Genomic DNA, 20,057 nt, shown 5'->3' with positions numbered 1-20,057 from the left:
TTGTATATAGGAGCAGTATTATAGTAGTTATATTCCTGTATATAGGGGCAGTATTATAGTAGTTATATTCCTGTATATAGGGAGCAGTATTATAGTAGTTATATTCTTGTATATAGGAGCAGTATTATAGTAGTTATATTCTTATATATATGGAGCAGTATTATAGTAGTTATATTCTTGTACATAGGGACATAATTATCATACTTATATTCTTGTACATAGGAGCAGTATTATAGTAAATATAGTGTTACACCGACCTCTTTTGCACACCCCTCGCTATATATCACACGCACACACCAGGAGCTCACAACATGATGCACACAGCTTCTCTCCCTTCCACTAACAAGCTAATATTGACACGGGGCGCACAGCTGGGCGTGAGTCCCGGGATCCTGTGTGCTGCGATGTTCTGCCTGAATATCATTAGTCTGAAGTTGCCAGGAACAAAGTTTCTTACTGGAATGTGGATGTAACAAGAAGCGTTGGGTTTCTCTTCAGGAGAATCTCTATTCCCAAGAAGCGAGATTTGGCGCCGGCCGCTGCCCCTCCCACGTGTGACGGTTTCGATCTCCGTGACGTCGATAAAACGAACAGCATGAGAACTTTGCCCAGATGCCAAAGAATCTTGCGCAATACTGATCCATGGGAGCTATTAATAGCCGCCCCTCTAAGTGCTGACCTCAGCAGGCTGCAAATGCACAGAACGTCTCCGGCCGTTTATCGAGATGAATAATTTCCATGACAATTATCTATGGCTCCTAATGGCACAACTGCTAAGTAGTCTAAAACATTGCTGTTCGGAGGCAGCTCAGCTTTCCTAGGCCTCTAAAAGGCCATGATATTGGAGTAGGCATGTGTGATAGCAAAACATAGCCGTTCAGGGGTTAAAGAAAGCTGGGTGACCCCAATACTGCCACCATTATGACACCCATCCTGCTTTCTAAAGTGTTTTACTTTAGTTATAAGGGCATAGAACATAATGCAAGCCGAGCTGGGACACGCCCCCGAGGAGCAGAAGGACGTCACCCAGCTTTCCCAGAATCCATATAGCAAAGGAACTTTTTTTTTTTACTAACTTTACAGATGAGGACTACTGAGTAACTTATATACCATTTAAAGGGATACTATATGTATATGTATATGTATAGAATATAGGCCGGCTGTCATGTGATCCTCAACAACCTGTGTCATGCAGCCTATTCTCAAAAATTTTACATTTTTTTTTAAAGTGTTATTCTGATTGGCTGAGAGGAGTAGGGTCAATAATTTATTAAGCTAATGATGATTTTTTTTTTTTTTCAAGTGTCCCAATGAGAACGTTTAGGCAGTGGGGTTGTATAGTGGTGCGTATGCCGCCATTACTGTGCCATAATGCTTCCCGCCCATCCCCCTTCTAACAGACACGGCACATATGTTGGACAGGTGGTCTCTGCTATCTACTTCAGAAATATCACAAAACTGCCAGCTCATCTAATCCGAGATAACTGAGGAATGCCACGTTATTCCAGACTGTTACAATTCTGCATAAAAGAAATAAAAAAAAAATAGAATATATATATATATATATATATTTATTCTATTTTATTTTTATTTATTTTTAGTCCAAGAGCCCTTAAAAGGGGTAGTTTACAAAATTTTATAATTCTTTTTTTTTTTTTTGCAAATCAACTGTTCCCAGCAAGTGTAAAAATTCTCAAGTCTTTCAGTACTTATCAGCTGCGGTATGTCCTGCAGGAAGTGGTGCATTCTCTCCAGTCTGGAGAGGAGGAGAGGTTTTCTATTGAGATTTTGCTATTGCTCTGGATAGTTCCTGACATGGACAGAGATGGCAGCAGAGAGCACTATGTCAGACTGGAAAGAATACACCACTTCCTGCGGGGCATACAGCAGCTGATAAGTACTTAAGATTTAATAGAAGTAAAGGGGTAGTTTTTTGAATTACCCCTTTAAGGTCGGAGTTAGCAGTGTTGTGCATGAAGTGTTCCCTGTACTTGGGCTTGGAGTAATAAAGACATTCTTGATGAATTAGAGTGTTTTGGAAGACGTGACGGAAACCGTTATTCAGTTGAAATTTTCGACATTTTGTTTTTGAATCTAAAGTTTTTAGAATTTGTTTTCAAAGTCCACAAATGTGACTATAAAAAAAGGAGGACGCCAGTAACCCTAAGTACCAGTCAACACTGGCAGAGATATAATATATATATATATATATATATATATATATATATATATATATATATATAGTAACAGAGAGGTACGCTATAGGTTTCATTTTTTTTTTACCCCGCCGTTTCCTCTTTAAGTTGGTGCACAGCCTTGAATATATTATAAATTGGTCGTATAAACCTTTTTAGTTGATTGTGTTTTTATTGAGGGTATGAATTGCCAGACGAAGGGCTGATGTTATTACTGGAGGCAAATTAAAAACAGCGATCTTCAAATTAAATAAGGAGCATTTGGCAGCAGATCTATGAGTGGAGGACAACGACAGACAGGCCTGATCTGCTTTACTGTAGTCACTGACTGCTGAAAATGCTGTGCAGTGTAGGCTAGGTATACAGAGGAGATTCCTTACCTTTAACTGACCTTATTATATATACTGTATAAAGCAGAATTATAGTAGCTATACTATTGTACATAGGGGGCAGTATTATAGTAGTTATATTCTTGTATATAGGAGCAGCAGTATTATAGTAATTTTCTTGTATATAGGAGCAGTATTATAGTAGTTATATTCCTGTATATAGGAGCAGTATTATAGTAGTTATATTCTTGTATATAGGAGCAGTATTATAGTAGTTATATTCCTGTATATAGGAGCAGTATTATAGTAGTTATATTCCAGTATATAGGGGGCATTATTATAGTCGTTATATTCCTGTATATAGGAGCAGTATTATAGTAGTTATATTCTCGTACATATGAACAGTATTATAGTAGTTATATTCCTGTATATAAGGGGCAGTATTATAGTAGTTATATTCTTGTATATAGGAAGCGGTATTATAGTAGTTATATTCTTGTATATAGGAGCAGTATTATAGTAGTTATATTCTTGTATATAGGGAGCAGTATTATAGTAGTTATATTCTTGTATATAGGGGCAGTATTATAGTAGTTATATTCTTGTATATAGGAGCAGTATTATAGTAGTTATGCGAACTGGAGAGAACGGAACGGCTGCACATCCCATCTATGGCTGATACTAATGCCGCTAGGCCTATATTAAAAATCAACACCAGAGTGTCTGTATATGAATTGATCAAGCCATATTGCCCCGTGTACCACCGCGCAGGTCCTCTGGTCCACACGGGTCCCTACGCTAACTCCACACCGTGTCGGTCAGCGACCGCCAACCCCGCAAAGCGTGCACGTGCAGGGAAGGGAGGCCATGGAACGGCCCTGCAACCCCAATGTCACAGGACCAGACCCAAAAAGCCCCACCAAAACCCAGCCAGCACCACCGGCGGAGAAGGCTGCCCCAAAACGACACAAGTATGGATATGGTATTACACTTACCATAGCTGCTCTCACAGAATGGGGAAGACATAAGGTCCAGACATGTGAGCACAGACATATCCGTGCCTGCGGGGTTGGTGGCCACTGACTGGCACGGTGTGGACTTAGTGTAGGGACCCATGTGTATCAGATACCGGCACGAGGTACATGGGGCAGTATGGCTTGATCAATTCATACACAAAATTCTGATGTGTTTTTTATTTAGCCTAGGGGCACTAGTATCAGCCATAGGTGTGAGGTGCAGCACTCTTTTTCTTCCCTGAACCGCATTATAGTAGTTATATTCTTTTATATAGGAGCAGTATTATAGTAGTTATATTCTTTTATATAGGAGCAGTATTATAGTAGTTATATTCTTTTATATAGGAGCAGTATTATAGTAGTTATATTCTTGTATATAGGAGCAGTATTATAGTAGTTATATTCTTTTATATAGGAGCAGTATTATAGTAGTTATATTCTTATATATAGGGGGCAGTATTATAGTAGTTATAATCCTGTATATCGGAGCAGTATTATAGTAGTTATAATCCTGTATATCGGAGCAGTATTATAGTAGTTATATTCCTGTATATAGGAGCAGTATTATAGTAGTTATATTCCTGTATATAGGAGCAGTATTATAGTAGTTAAATTCTTGTATATAGGAGCAGTATTATAGTAGTTATATTCCTGTATATAGGGGGCAGTATTATAGTAGTTATATTCTTGTACATATGAACAGTATTATAGTAGTTATATTCCTGTATATAGGAGCAGTATTATAGTAGTTATATTCTTGTATATAGGAGCAGTATTATAGTAGTTATATTCCTGTATATAGGAGCAGTATTATAGTAGTTATATTCTTGTACATATGAACAGTATTATAGTAGTTATATTCTTGTATATAGGGGGCAGTATTATAGTAGTTATATTCTTGTATATAGGAGGCGGTATTATAGTAGTTATATTCTTGTATATAGGAGCAGTATTATAGTAGTTATATTCCTGTATATAGGGGGCAGTATTATAGTAGTTATATTCTTGTATATATGAGCAGTATTATAGTAGTTATATTCTTGTATATAGGAGCAGTATTATAGTAGTTATATTCCTGTATATAGGAGCAGTATGATAGTAGTTATTGCGAGGGGAAGAAACAGCTGACCCGCACCACTATCCAATGTTCCAGTATCGATGGGTCCACGGACGTGAGTATGCAGGATACACCGCGATATGTACGGCTGGGTACCGGGGGTGCAAGACAGTAGGAGAGGAATACGTTGTGTATGGGGTAGATGAAGACAGCACTCACCCGGTATGAGACAGCTCACTTTATTCCATAAAGTTATATTCTTGTATATAGGAGCAGTATTATAGTAGTTATGGTTCAGGGAAGAAACAGAGTGCTGCACCTCACACCTATGGCTGATACTAGTGCCGCTTGGCTAAATAAAAAACACATCAGAATTTTGTGTATGAATTGATCAAGCCATACTGCCCCATGTACCTCGTGCCGGTATCTGATACACATGGGTCCCTACACTAAGTCCACACCGTGCCAGTCAGTGGCCACCAACCCCGCAGGCACGCACAGCCAGGGAACGGGGGCCATGGGATGGCCCTGCGACCCCCATGCCACAGGACCAGACCCAAAAACACCACACCAGAACCCGGCCAGCACCGCCGGCGGAGAAGGTCGCCCCCAAGCAGCACAAGTCTGGATAAGGTATTGCGCTCACCATAGCTGCAGCAAACAGAATGGGAAAAAACAGGAGGGATTAAAACCATGTGCACTCAGGTGTCTCCTGCTAATTGCGGTCATGTGGGTCTCACCAGGAGGAGTGCAAAACACGGAGAAAAGAGAGAAGCAAAATGCGGTTCAGGGAAGAAACAGAGTGCTGCACATCACACCTATGGCTGATACTAGTGCCGCTAGGCTAAATAAAAAACACATCAGAATTTTGTGTATGAATTGATCAAGCCATACTGCCCCATGTACCTCGTGCCGGTATCTGATACACATGGGTCCCTACACTAAGTCCACAACGTGCCAGTCAGTGGCCACCAACCCCGCAGGCGCGCACAGCCAGGGAACGGGGGCCATGGGACGGCCCTGCGACCCCCATGCCACAGGACCAGTAGTTATATTCTTGTATATAGTATTATAGCAGATATATTTTTGTACATAGTACATATAATTGTATATATTGTAGTTTCCTAGATACTATAATGGCCAGAACCTGTATACATTACACCAGACTTTCTTTTCCTGTCTGTATAGACACTTGGAGCGTCCATCGCTCATCAGTTCCTGGGAAACTGGCATGAAATATCAGGAATTAACATAATCGTATTTAAGACTGTTGTGGGCGTGCTTTGGATGGCAGAATGGACGGGCAGAGCGGCCACCTGGCAGGAACAAATGATCCTCTGACTGTGTGACTTTATCTGGGTTTCTGTGTCAGGGTTTTCCTCTCGAATCCTCTTATTAACCCCTTGTATGCACAGAGGTTGGAAACTGGAACTTGTACAGGAGACAGGGGCAGGGAATTCTTTACGTGATGGTGTCAGCAGCCTCAGTAATGAACTTCAGGCCTCTAATAATTTAATAGATATAGATGGCAGCCTCCATAAGTTGCTGCAAAAGTGATTGTGCACACTTTCTCACAGTCCCCATAAGTTATATCTTCAATCATGTATTGGGTGGAACTCCCCTTTAAGGATAGTCAGGGTGAATTGTGCCTAGCTTTAGCTCTATGGTCAGGTTGTCATCTCTGTAGCAGCGGAGACATTTCCCCTGATTGTAATGAACTCTTTGTTTTCCTCTTGTCCTCATAAATATGATATAGGGGGATGGGCAAGCCATGGGGAAATAAGACACCAGCCATTTGCATATGTCTGCATAGGAACCATCTATTAATTGTGTCTGGAATGTGTCCGTCGTAATTTGTTCTGCCATCGAAACAAGGCGCCGATCCTGATGGAGACAAATGAGGAGGAACGCAAGGAAGAACCAAATAATTGTTATGTGCAAACATGATTATTACAATTTGAGTAAATTTAATAAATTACGTGTTTGCTTTCCCTTTAATTTTTAGAATTTTTATTTTTCAAGTTCATAATATATTTATATATTTTTCATTGCTGTTTTATTAGTTTTTACATTTATTTAGTGAAATTGTATAATTTTATTTACAATTATATATTTTTAAATTATTATTATTATTATTATTATTATTATTATTATTATTATTATTATCATCATGCATTTTATCTGCTACGAAAACTTAAAGGGGTACCCTTGCTAAAAAAAAAATAATAATTTCAAGTCAACCAGTGCCAGAAATGTATAAAGGCTTATAATTTACTTTTATTTAAAAAATCTCTAGTCTCCCAGTACTTATCAGCTACTGTATGTCCTGCAGGAAGTGGTATATTCTCTCCAGTCTGACACAGTGCTCTCTGCTGCCACCTCTGTCCATGTCAGGAACTGTCCAGAGCAGCAGCAAGTCCCCATGGAAAACCTCTCCTGCTCTGGACAGTTCCTGACATGGACAGAGATGGTAGCAGCGGCTTTGGCTGTCTAGGCATGATGGGAAATTTAGCTTTGGAACAGCTGGAGGGTTACAGGTTCCCCATCCCGGATTTAGATGGATTGTCAGCAGTTGTGCTTGTTACTTAAAGGAGTTGTCATTGCCCCCGGTGACCTCCTTGTTACTATCTACCCTCTATTGTTTGCTTTGCAGTTACTGACCCCGTCACCAGTGTTTCCTCCCTCGTATTTCCTAGAAGTGACCTGACCTCGGCCCCATGACTCCCGCACAGTCAGCACATTATCCCTTACACGAAAGTTTCACCAAAAACATGATGAATCTTTGTGTCATTTATTTATTCTACATTGTTATTGCGGCTTTGGCGACAATATTTCAAGGTGAACTTCATCCAGTTGTTAGGACAATATGGCCGCCACCACAACTGCCTGATTAAAGTACATGTGGGCGTACGGCCTTCAGTCGTCAGCTGTGTAATGTCTCCACAATAGAGGATTTCTTGTCGGTTTATTGTTTTAATAAAGCTGAGTGAGATTGGGAATTCAAGGGGTTCCCTATAGTCTGTGTGTACAGACCATGCCCTAAGCTGGTTGTTAGGTTGTCTGTATTCTTAGCAGTGTTGCTAGTTTTCTTGCGACTAGTGTACCTTAAAATATACCCTTAAACTAAGGGCACCTGACATCTATTCCTCTCATCGTATGTGTATGGTGTCTGGCAGCAGCTCAGGCCTATGGAAATCACTCAGCCCAGTTCTTCATAGGGACCCCCATACTCATTAGATGGTGGTTTGGCAGGGTGGGATCAGATTAATCTAATGGGTATGAAGATGCTTACTTAATCAGACTTTAAAAAAAAAAAAAATTACATTCATTGTTAAATCCCTTTAAATAGTAAAGCTATATACTCTATATGCTTCTCATGAGATTGTCTGGGATTTTTCCTAATCTCCAGTCATACATGAGAAGCTGTGGGTATTTTATAGTGTCGGGGGTGCGGGGAGGAGAGGGTCCATCTGTTGTGGATGGTATTATGCTCCTCAGGGCCTGGGAACACCAGTCAGGATCTGTTGTTGTTGTCGGGTTCCCCGGAGCTCCTCACATCCTTCATTATAGCTCATCCCCATAAACATCTCCCCTGGGCCTGACCAACATGTCATCCCCGGGGGGCGTCTGACTCTGCTGCTGCGGAATCCCGGGTCCAGGGGACGGGGACATTCCTGGGCAGCACCAGCGTACAGCCGCACACTATAACAGCGTGGGCTTGTCTAATATATATATATATATATATATATATATATATATATATATATATATATATTTCTGTATTTAATAAATACAGAATTGGTCCATTATTATTGGGTCATAGATCAATGTCCAATACTTATCAATAAAGCACAGCCTGCTGCCCTAGGGGTCTGGATATGAGAAGAAACAACATTTGGGAGATATTGATAATCCAGTCATATATTAATATGATTAATAAATATACAAAATTATACATGTAATAAATAATTTTCGTGTTTTTTCATCTATCTCCTATCTATCTAAGGGTGAGATTTCAGGGAACAATAATCGGGTCGATTTGGCCGATTATCGCTCCGTGTAATAAAAACGATCAGCTGATGACAAGGATCATCGGCTGATCGTTGATATAGGTTTGAACCTTTAATTGTTGGGCACCGACAGCGCATCGATAAGTGTAATAGCGGTGCGCAGCCGGCGGCTGACGATATACATTACCTATATAGGCTGTAGGGCTCCTCTTGCAGTCTTCTACTCCCTGCGTCCCGCGCGCTCCTGCTCCAGAGCCGCCTGTCTCAGCTGACAGGCCGCTCAGCCAATCGCAGGCCAGGACCACCGCAGGCAGTGATTGGCTGAGCGGCCTGTCAGCTGAGACAGGCTGCTCTGAAGCAGGAGCGCGCGGGACTCTGGGAGAAGAGTAGCCCTGCAGCCTGGACAGGTAATGTATAAAGTTAAGCAAGGGCTACAAGGACATCGGTAACTATGTCCCTGCTGCCCTGGTTAAACGATAATCGGGCAAAATAACAGGCCCAGTAAACGAGCACCGATCTTGCAGATCGGCGCTCGTTTACGGTTATTATCGGGCCTTCATCGGCCCGTGTAATTACACCCTAAGGGTCCGTTTACACAGAGAGATTATCTGACAGATTATCTGCCAAAGATTTGAAGCCAAAGCCAGAAATGGATTTGAAAAAAGAAATCTTAGGCCCTATATGACCCTAACCCTATAGACTGTTCCGGGCTTTGGCTTTAAGTCTTTGTCAGATAATTTGTCAGATAATCTTCCTGTGTAAATGAACCCTATCTATCTATCTATCTATCTATCTGGATGTCATCTATGCAGTAGTATCTGGTGTATGTAAGAGTGTGGGGGCCATCTGCTGCATCTACGCTGCATTTTATATATATATATATATATATATATATATATATATATATATATATATATATATATATATATATTTTATTTATTTATATATATTTGTAGATGGGGCGATGTTGTAGGGTCCTCTTTATGTGGCCCCTATAGCGTCATCCTCTATAGGACATAGACATTAGGGTTCTAGATGTCACCGTTCTTTGTCCCATATGGCAGCCTGCTGACCGGGCCCTGCTGACCAGGCTGGACGTTCTGGCCATGCAGCATATTTTCCCTCCCCTGTAGATCAGATGATGGTGGAGTTGTGTCCACACTGCGGATCCTCTGTTATTCCAGGCGGCGGGGCTGATGGATCACTGCCGGCTGACTCTTCACAAGTTGTTGTAAAGTTTTACCAACTGTGTATGGGAAAGCTGGGTAATCAATGTCTACCAGTATATATGTATGTGTGTAGATATAATATATATATATTATATGTAATCATGACTTCCCCTCCATCTCCACCACCATCTGATAAATCCATATATCAGACATCCAACCCTAAACGGGATACTTTTGCTATAAAATCTCGTCTGGAACATACTAACTCCAATACCCCCTCCTGCATTGGATGCTTCCAGCTTACGTCCCCCCAATATCTATGTGACTTAAAGGGGTACCCCAGAGAACAAAAATTGTTGTCAGCTCATGTCAGAAAGTTATACAGATTTGTAATTTACGTCTTTAAAAAATCTTCAGTCGTCCAGTACTTATCAGCTGCTGTATGTCCTGCAGGAAGTGGTGTATTCTTTCCATCCTGACACAGTGCTCTCTGCTGCCACCTCTGTCCTTGTCAGGAACTGTCCAAATCCTCATAGAAAACCTGTACATTTCCTGTATACAAATGTGCCATCACCCTTCTTTTATCTATACTTTAGCTGTTATTACCAATTAATCACCTTTTATATAATTCCTCGCAGAGAGTCTTTGTCGCAATGCCGGGACTGTGCCCACTACCTTTTTTTTAGTACCTTAGTAATATGGAGTGGAGAATGTATAACTACAATTTATCCATGCATTTTATCCAAGCAGATCATAGGTGATAGTGTCCACTAAAAAGTAATGTGGTACTATCTAGGTAGCTGATGTATCTAAGCCCGTCATTGATAATGAGTGGGTGGGCTTGTTTATCATGTGTGATACTGTCTGCTGGACCATGTATCTAAGCCTAACATTTGTGATACTGTCAAGTGAGCTGCTGTATCTAAGCCTATCATGTAATACAGTTTATATTACTATGGCCACTGTGCGCTCTCTGCTGGGATGGCTTCACTGTCGGTGAATTTCTGGTCGTACAGGCGGCTTTCTCCAAGGCTTTGCCTGGGGTTGTAGCCAGACACCATTGCCCTGAGCTCCTCCTCACTGTCCTACTACAGGCCAGACATTAAAAGCAATGTGTCACATCAGGAGCTGCAATCTGAATTCTGTCACACTACAGATTTGTGTCCATGTCGCTTCAGCTCATTATAATGAAGTTGTTGTTTCGTATCCACAGACCATCCAGAAGCTAGCCAGCCAATACCTGAAGAAGGAGTGGCCCGTAGTGAAGCCGGAGGAGCGCAGCGAGTACAGGTAACAGCACCGTCCTTTACTGTAACTGTAACCTGCACAATGTGTACAGCGGCCTACTCATAGCAAAATACTGATCCTGAGTTACATCCTGTGTTATACTCCAGAGCTGCACTCACTATTCTGCTGGTGGGGTCACTGTGGACATACATTACATTACTGATCCTGAGTTACATCCTGTATTATACTCCAGAGCTGCACTCACTATTCTGCTGGTGGGGTCACTGTGTACATACATTACTGATCCTGTACTCATCCTGAGTTACATCCTGTATTATACCCCAGAGCTGCACTCACTATTCTGCTGGTGGGATCACTGTGTACATACATTACATTACTGATCCTGTACTGATCCTGAGTTACATCCTGTATTATACTCCAGAGCTGCACTCACTATTCTGCTGGTGGGGTCACTGTGTACATACATTACACTACTGATCCTGAGTTACATCCTGTATTATACTCCAGAGCTGCGCTCACTATTCTGCTGGTGTGTACATACATTACACTACTGATTCTGAGTTACATCCTGTATTATACTCCAGAGCTGCACTCACTATTCTGCTGGTGTGTACATACATTACATTACTGATCCTGAGTTACATCCTGTATTATACTCCAGAGCTGCGCTCACTATTCTGACAGACCTGTAGATGTGACTAGCCATGTGTTCACACATCGTCTCTGCTTTCTAGTTTATTATATTATTTATAGTCTTAGTTTCCGGCTTCATCAGGGGAGATATAAGCCTCATGGATTACAGATAATTACAGCTGCGTTTCAGGTCTTATTTAAGCTTATTACCCCCCACTCCAAACACAATGGGACAATTCTGAGACGTTTCTGGACAGGTCATGTGAAGCTGTGCTTCCCTCGAACGTGATCTGGTCTCTTTCTCGACCAGAACGGCCCCGTACTTACATCATCCTGTATATTCCTTTGTATTCAGGACTTTCAGGATCTCTGCTTGCTGTCATGGGATGTAGATACTTATATCTGTAGTGCTGTACACAGCTGAGGGTTTGGTACAATGTATTAATATGCAGAGACAGACTGTGGTCTACACTGATACATTGTAACAAATCACAGGTCTATGGCCAGTAATGGCTGATAACAGAGAGCAGCAGATTGTATAATGTATACACGTGTCCTGCCCACCATGTTACATAGAGAGGACGGCTCTGAGCTCAGCTCTATCTCTGCTTCCAGGAACATCTACACAGTGTGGAAATCCTTCCTGGAAGGGACGATACAAGTAGCACAATCCCGGATCAACATCTGCGAGAACTATAGGAACCTGATCTCCGAGCCCGCCAGGACGGTGAAGCTGTACAAGGAGCAGCAGCTGAAGAAGGTACATGATACACCTCATACAGCCAGAGACCGTATCATACTGCAGAGCTGCACTCACTATTCTGCTGGTGGGGTCACTGTGTATATACATTACTGATCCTGCGTTACACCCTGTATTATACTCCAGAGCTGCACTCACTATTCTGCTGGTGGGGTCACTGTGTACATATATTACATTACTGATCCTGTACTGATCCTGAGTTACACCCTGTATTATACTCCAGAGCTACACTCATTATTCTGCTGGTGGGGTCACTGTGTACATACATTACATTACTGATCCTGAGTTACATCCTGTATTATAGTCCAGAGCTGCACTCACTATTCTGCTGGTGGGGTCACTGTGTACATACATTACATTACTGATCCTGTACTGATCCTGAGTTACATGCTGTATTATACCCCAGAGCTGCACTCACTATTCTGCTGGTGGGGTCACTGTGTACATACATTACATTACTGATCCTGTACTGATCCTGAGTTACATGCTGTATTATACCCCAGAGCTGCACTCACTATTCTGCTGGTGGGGTCACTGTGTACATACATTACTGATCCTGAGTTACATCCTGTATTATAGTCCAGAGCTGCACTCACTATTCTGCTGGTGGGGTCACTGTGTACATACATTACATTACTGATCCTGAGTTACATCCTGTATTATACCCCAGAGCTGCACTCACTATTCTGCTGGTGGGGTCACTGTGTACATACATTACATTACTGATCCTGAGTTACATCCTGTATTATACCCCAGAGCTGCACTCATATGGCATCTCTCTCTCTATACAATTAGATTTGCCTATCGGTGCTGGGAAAGCTGTCCTCCCAGCATAATATTAGTGTTGGAGGGCTGGGATGATGTGGAGCACCCCCGCCTGCTTGATGTGGAGCGCCCCCGCCTGCTCACAGGCCACAATAATAACCTCTGGGGGTTTGTCTTGCAGTGTGTGGACCAGCTGACCAAGATCCAGACGGAACTCCAGGAGACAGTGAAGGATTTAGCCAAGGCCAAGAAGAAGTACTATGAGGCCGAGCAGATGGCCCATGGAATGCGGGAGAAAGCCGACATCGATGCCAAGTGAGTTCCCGGGGTCTAATGTTATTACCCGAGGAGGCCGCCACTTCACAATCAGGCATTGAGCGCAACACTTGGCTGCGTCTGAGGAGCGGAAGGAGAAGCTGTGACTGAGCTGAGAGATCTCTGTATAACAGCGAGGAGCCACAGAGACTCCACATCCAACTCACAACAACTGTATGCAGAGGAACAACCTCTACACTGCCACCTAGAGGCACACATCATGTATTACACCATCAGCTACACCAAGATAGTGCTGGAGAAACTGTATATAGTACTGAGTGATATCCTTGTATATAGGAGCAGTATTATAGTAGTTATATCCTTGTATATAGGAGCAGTATTATAGTAGTAATATTCTTGTATATAGGGGGCAGTATTCTAGTAGTTATGTTCTTGTATATAGGAGCAGTATTATAGTAGATATATTCTTGTATATAGGGAGCAGTATTATAGTAATTATATTCCTGTATATAGGAGCAGTATTATAGTAGTTATATTCCTGTATATAGGAGCAGTATTATAGTAGTTATATTCTTGTATATAAGGGGCAGTATTATAGTGGTTATATTCCTGTATATAGGAGCAGTATTATAGTAGTTATAGTCTTGTATATAGGAGCAGTATTATAGTAGTTATATTCCTGTATATAGGTGCAGTATTATAGTAGTTATATTCCTGTATATAGGAGCAGTATTATAGTAGTTATATTCTTGTATATAGGAGCAATATTATAGTAGTTGTTTTCCTGTATATAGGAGCAGTATTATAGTAGTTATATTCTAGTATATAGGAGCAGTATTATAGTAGTTATATTCTTGTATATAGGGGGCAGTATTATAGTAGTTATATTCCTGTATATAGGAGTAGTGTTATAGTAGTTATATTCCTGTATATAGGAGCAGTATTATAGTAGTTGTTTTCCTGTATATAGGAGCAGTATTATAGTAGTTATATTCTAGTATATAGGAGCAGTATTATAGTAGTTATATCCCTGTATATAGGGAGCAGTATTATAGTAGTTATATTCCTGTATATAGGGGCAGTATTATAGTAGTTATATTCCTGTATATAGGAGCAGTATTATAGTAGTTATATTCCTGTATATAGGAGCAGTATTATAGTAGTTATATTCCTGTATATAGGGAGCAGTATTATAGTAGTTATATTCTTGTATATAGGAGCAGTATTATAGTAGTTATATTCCTGTATATAGGAGCAGTATTATAGTAGTTATATTCTAGTATATAGGAGCAGTATTATAGTAGTTATATTCTTGTATATAGGAGCAGTATTATAGTAGTTATATTCTTGTATATAGGGGGTAGTATTATAGTAGTTATATTCCTGTATATAGGGAGCAGTATTATAGTAGTTATATTCTTGTATATAGGGAGCAGTATTATAGTAGTTATTGTACACATGGGGCGGCACTGTTGTGGTTATAGTATAATACAGTAATGTTGGTGTTATAGTAACGCCAGTAGTGACCGGAGGCTGGCGTTTCCTTGTTGCTGTTGTATCCCTGGTGGTGACACTGTCCTGTCTGACAGGTTTGTCACTGATCACTGTCATTCTATGAATTACTGAAGGTCTCAGGTTTTGTCCCATGATGCTGTGGTGTTAAAATTATCTCCTAAAACGTGGAGTTGTGATGTGTGTATGTGTGTGTGTGTGTGTGTGTATATGTATGTGTGTATATGTATGTGTGTGTATGTATGTGTGTGTATGTATGTATCTATGTGTGTGTATGTATGTTCCTTTCTAGTGATTACATATGTGGTTGCCTGGTCTTTACCTCATTTCTGTATCTGCAGTATATATCACTGCCCCTCTGTATAAGAGCCTCATATACTTGTATTTATGCATTGTCATTTCCCTAGATGGTTCGGGACATGATGGGAGTTGTAGTTGTTCATCATCTTGATACCCACAGGTTAGATAACCCTGCTTTCAGGTACTTTTAGTGTATTTGACAGGTGTAGCTGTGTTTATTTTGGAGGAAGGGTTCCCCTTTATCTGCTCCTCGATATTCCTCCTCCATATGGATCTTGTTCTCTTCCACAGGTAGCAGGTATTTGGGGGGGGGGGGGTCGTCATTCACCTTTCCCCAAGCTCTGAGTGGCATATGCTTCTTCATTGTAAGGAGACATATCCTCCTGTTTTACCTTTATTAGAGTCAGCCTTCACTCTAGTTCTTCATGAATCAGGAAGCTCAGGATGAACAGGTATGAACCTATAAATGATGCCTGTAATCTGAGAATGGAAGAATGTGATCATGTAGGATCCTGTGATGGTTCTGTAATAGATCACCATGTCTAGGACGGCAGCGTCCTCCTCCTCCTCATTGCATGGTGGCGTTCAGGGTAATGACCTGACGTCACACGGCCTCCGCAGATTAGAAGCTTTGTGTCTGTGGGATTAGAGTCACTCTCTCACTGAACCCCGGCGGGATTAGTGTTTCCTATCTGAGGCGGAAGAGGCTTAGCTGGGGGGTCAATACATCTGTATTCTGCTGTGCGGAGAACATGTGGAGTCTGAAGGGAAGCTGCCTCCTCTGTGACTCCTCTGCATCAGTCCGAAAAAAATTTCTTGGTGATCTGGAATGGAAACCATCAGCAAGTTGCTGTTGATGGATCTTTTTGTTTTTACTATGAGTCTCTGTTAATCCTAAAATCCTATTTTTTGCGCCACTCTTCTCCTCAGGCTGGATCTGGTATTGCACTTGCCATTCAAGTGAACATCCAGTGGCAGAAGCTTTGCTGTCTATGTAAATTTAAAGGTGTTATCCCTATAGGATAGATGTTCAGATCTCATTGGCGGGAGTGTGAACCCCCACGGTCACGAGCAGGGGGGCACTTGGCCCTAAATGACAGCTGCTCCACCACTGATCCGTTACTTCTCAAAGGTTAAATGAGCACTGTTACTTTAAAAAACGTGCTAGCGTTCAATTGAGATATGAATACTCTTAAAACTTTTCAAATGTCTCCACAACATGTTAAACGTTTTGTTAAAGGGACAGACACACTTTATGAGTAGAGGTATTTCACCCCAAAAAAAGGTCTTTCAGATCAACTGGTGCCAGAGATTTGTAATTTACTTATGTTAAAACATCTCCAGTCTTCCAGTACTTATCAGCTGCTTTATGTTCTGCAGGAAGTCTGACACAGTGCTCTCTGCTGCCACCTCTGTCCATGTCAGGAACTGTCCAGAGCAGCAGCAGAAAACCTCTCCTGCTCTCCAGACCGGAGGGGACACACCAGGACATAGAGCAGCTGATAAGTACAGGTAGACTTGAGATTTTTGAATAGAAGTAAATTACAAATCTCTGGCTTTTTCTGGTACCAGTTGATTTGAAAGAATTTTTTTGGGGGTGGAGAACTCCTTTAATCTGGAGTCTAGGCTGGTTATATCCTGAAGGATTGGATACAATGGTAACAAACCCTCAGCTGTGAGAAGTATTAGGTTTTAGCCTCCATCTGTCAACAAGCATGTTCCTATTCACTGACAGCAAGCAGATGTCTTGTCTATGAGAAAAAATGTAATTCGATAACTTGGCTGGGCGTCCATTATAATCTAGCTATGATTAGAGTAAGGGCCATATTTCATGGCTGAATCGGCCCTCTCCGGACGATTATTGCTCCATGTAATAAAAACAACGATCAGCCGATGATAACGATCTGTGTAATAGTGGTGTGCAGCTGGCAGCTGACGATTTCCAAACTCTATACGTTACCTATCCATGGTCCAGGGCTCCTCTTGCGATCTGCTTCTCCTTGGGTCCCGCTCGCTGCAGCTCCAGAACGGCCTGTCTCAGCTGACAGGCTGCTCAGCCAATCACAGGCCACGACCGCTGTGGCCAGTGATTGGCTGAGCTGCCTGTCAGTTCAGACAGGCCGCTCTGGAGCTGCAGCGCACGGGACCCCGTGAGAAGAAGACCGCAAGAGGAGCCCTGCAGCCTGGATAGGTAATGTAAAGAGTTTAAGCAAGGGCTGCCCTTGTTAAAGAGGACCTGTCACCCCCCGTGCCAGGGTGACAGGCTCCCGACCCCCTGTTAGATCCCCCTATACTCACGTGATCCTGCCGGGTCCCGCTTCCTGAGCCGATCGGGTCACGGAGATTTCAGCGCCCGAAGCCCGGCGCGCGCTGAGAGATGAGTCCGATGCCCATAGAGAATGACGGAGCATCGGACTCCCCATTCATTCTCTATGGGCGTCTGACTCTGCTGTCAGCGCGCGCGCCGGGCTTCGGGAGCTGATATCAACGTGACCCGACCGGCTCAGGAAGCGGGACCCGGCGGGATCACGTGAGTATAGGGGGATCTAACAGGGGGTCGGGAGCCTGTCACCCCGGCACGGGGGGTGACAGGTGTCCTTTAAACGATTATCGGGCTGTGTAATAGGCCCAGTAAACGAGCACCGATCTAGCAGGTCGGTGCTAGTTTACAGTTATTATCGGGCTCCCATCGGCCCGTGTACTAGGACCCTAATGCTGCGCTTACACGGAGCGATAATTCGCCCGATAGTACGATTAACGATATCGAAAGAACGATGTTTTGTTTGTTTTTTAGAACAATCAGCGTTTAGACGGAACGATATATCGTACGAAAAAATCGTTTTGCGATGGCTTAAGCCTATCTCGCACATAGGTAAAATCTGTGAACGACTGTTTACACTGAACGATCTGCGAATTTTTTGCGAACGACTATTTCCGAACATGTTGTAAGATCAAAATGAACGGTTTCTCGCTCGTCGTTATCGTGCAAATTCGAACGATAATCGTTCCGTGTAAACGCAGCATAAGAGGTTTTCATCAGTATCCGTGAACAGCAGCTCGCCTACTTACTGATGGTTTCCAAAGAGACTATCTGATGGAAGATTGTGCAGTCATGTAGCAGAGCTGTGTGCGCCTCTTTCTTACAATTTTTTTTTCCTCTTTTTTTTTTTTCACAGATCCAAACTTAGTTTGTTCCAATCCAGGATAAGTTTACAGAAGGCAAATGTGAAGGTGAGATCCCGGGCCCATATGACTAACGCCTCATACCGACCAGTAAACTCGGCTAAACTGCTCCGTCTGGAATTTGCCTTGGATTTGTGCTTTGCTTTTTGTTTGCTCCATTCACTTCCAGAGCAGTTAAGCTCCACCCCGCTATCAGACATGTGACCCATCAGCTGAGCTCCCATGATGCATTGCTAAATCCTACAACCTGTAACGCCTCACCACGCGTTTCGGTCGCCCCTGAGAGGTCTTATGGGCAGTGTCATCCTCTAAGGCTGGTATTACACGGAGCGATTATCGTTAGAAAAATCGTTAAATCGTTCGGATTTGAACGATAATCGTTTTATGTAATAGCAGGCAACGATTAAACGACCAACGAGAAATCGTTGATCGTTTAATAGTATCCGGACCTATTTTTATCGTTTGATCGTTCGCACATCGTTCGGTGGAATAAGAATTCACAGCTGAATGCAATACCGACGACTAAACGACCACAAGAATGATCATAAATAACGATCATCGTTCCATGTAATTGGGCAAATGATTTCGGGTCGTTTGCCTTAGCGGTCGTTTAAGATAGTTTATCGTTAATCGTCGAAAAATTGCTTGGTGTAATAGTACCCAAAGGCTCAACGTAATCTTTCTCCATTCTTTATCGTCTTCCAGTTAAAAGCTCGAAGACAGGAATGTAACGCCAAAGCCACTCACGCCCGCAACGACTATCTTCTCACCCTGGCAGCTGCCAATGCCCATCAGGACCGCTATTACCAGACCGACCTGGCCAACACCATGAAGGTGAGTGCGGCTCTGAGACCATGGGGGTCAGGACTGCTCTGCAGCAGGTTTGGCGCGGGGTGGGCACACGACCCTCATTGTTGTCTGCGCTGCCAGTCTTGTGGCTGTTTATTAGTGTGGTGCTGCCCATCAGACAATGGCGGTGACCTTGTTGTATTGTGAGGCCGGTGAATGTGTTTATGCGGCCTGTCTGCTCTCACTTCCTCCTTCCTTTGTACTTGGAGGGTCGGAGACGGGCGAAGGAGCGGATCCCTCTGATGTCATCGGATTATTTTTCTAATATTGGCGAGGAATGTGTGAGAGTCTGGGCTGGAGGTGGCATCGGGGGCTGAGGAGTGTGGGGCTGGGGGTAGCTGTATACTCCTTATAGCTTGTCCTATGTCTCCTCCATGCTGTACACTACAGCTGCTCTGTGTATATCCCTTGTAGCTTCTCATGTGTCTCCTCCATGCTGTACACTACAGCCTCTCTGTATACCCCTAATAGCTTCTCATATGTCTCCTTCATGCTGTACACTACAGCCTCTCTCTGTATACCCCCAATAGCTTCTCATGTGTCTCCTCCATGCTGTACACTACAGCCTCTCTCTGTATACCCCCAATAGCTTCTCATGTGTCTCCTCCATGCTGTACACTACAGCCTCTCTCTGTATACCCCTTGTAGCTTCTCATATGTCTCCTCCATGCTGTACACTACAGCCACTCTCTGTATACCCCTTGTAGCTTCTCATATGTCTCCTCCATACTATACACTACAGCCACTCTCTGTAT

General features: G+C 42.6%; 1 protein-coding gene across 6 annotated transcripts in view; it reads left to right on the top strand.

Annotated features, from left to right (window-relative positions):
* Nucleotides 1-20,057, top strand: part of FCHSD2 (FCH and double SH3 domains 2) — a 90,051-nt gene that overhangs the window by 43,762 nt on the left and 26,232 nt on the right. For all 6 annotated transcript variants that reach the window (XM_069969565.1, XM_069969566.1, XM_069969561.1 and 3 more), the window contains exons 4-8: nt 10,990-11,066; nt 12,273-12,417; nt 13,364-13,497; nt 18,447-18,501; nt 19,159-19,287. In XM_069969565.1, coding sequence (XP_069825666.1) covers nt 10,990-11,066; nt 12,273-12,417; nt 13,364-13,497; nt 18,447-18,501; nt 19,159-19,287 — 540 coding nt within the window. The remainder of the gene's footprint in view (nt 1-10,989; nt 11,067-12,272; nt 12,418-13,363; nt 13,498-18,446; nt 18,502-19,158; nt 19,288-20,057) is intronic.

Source organism: Dendropsophus ebraccatus, chromosome 5 (assembly GCF_027789765.1).
Source record: "Dendropsophus ebraccatus isolate aDenEbr1 chromosome 5, aDenEbr1.pat, whole genome shotgun sequence".
In the NCBI taxonomy this organism is placed as follows: domain Eukaryota; kingdom Metazoa; phylum Chordata; class Amphibia; order Anura; family Hylidae; genus Dendropsophus; species Dendropsophus ebraccatus.
This window is presented reverse-complemented; position numbering and strand designations above follow the sequence as displayed.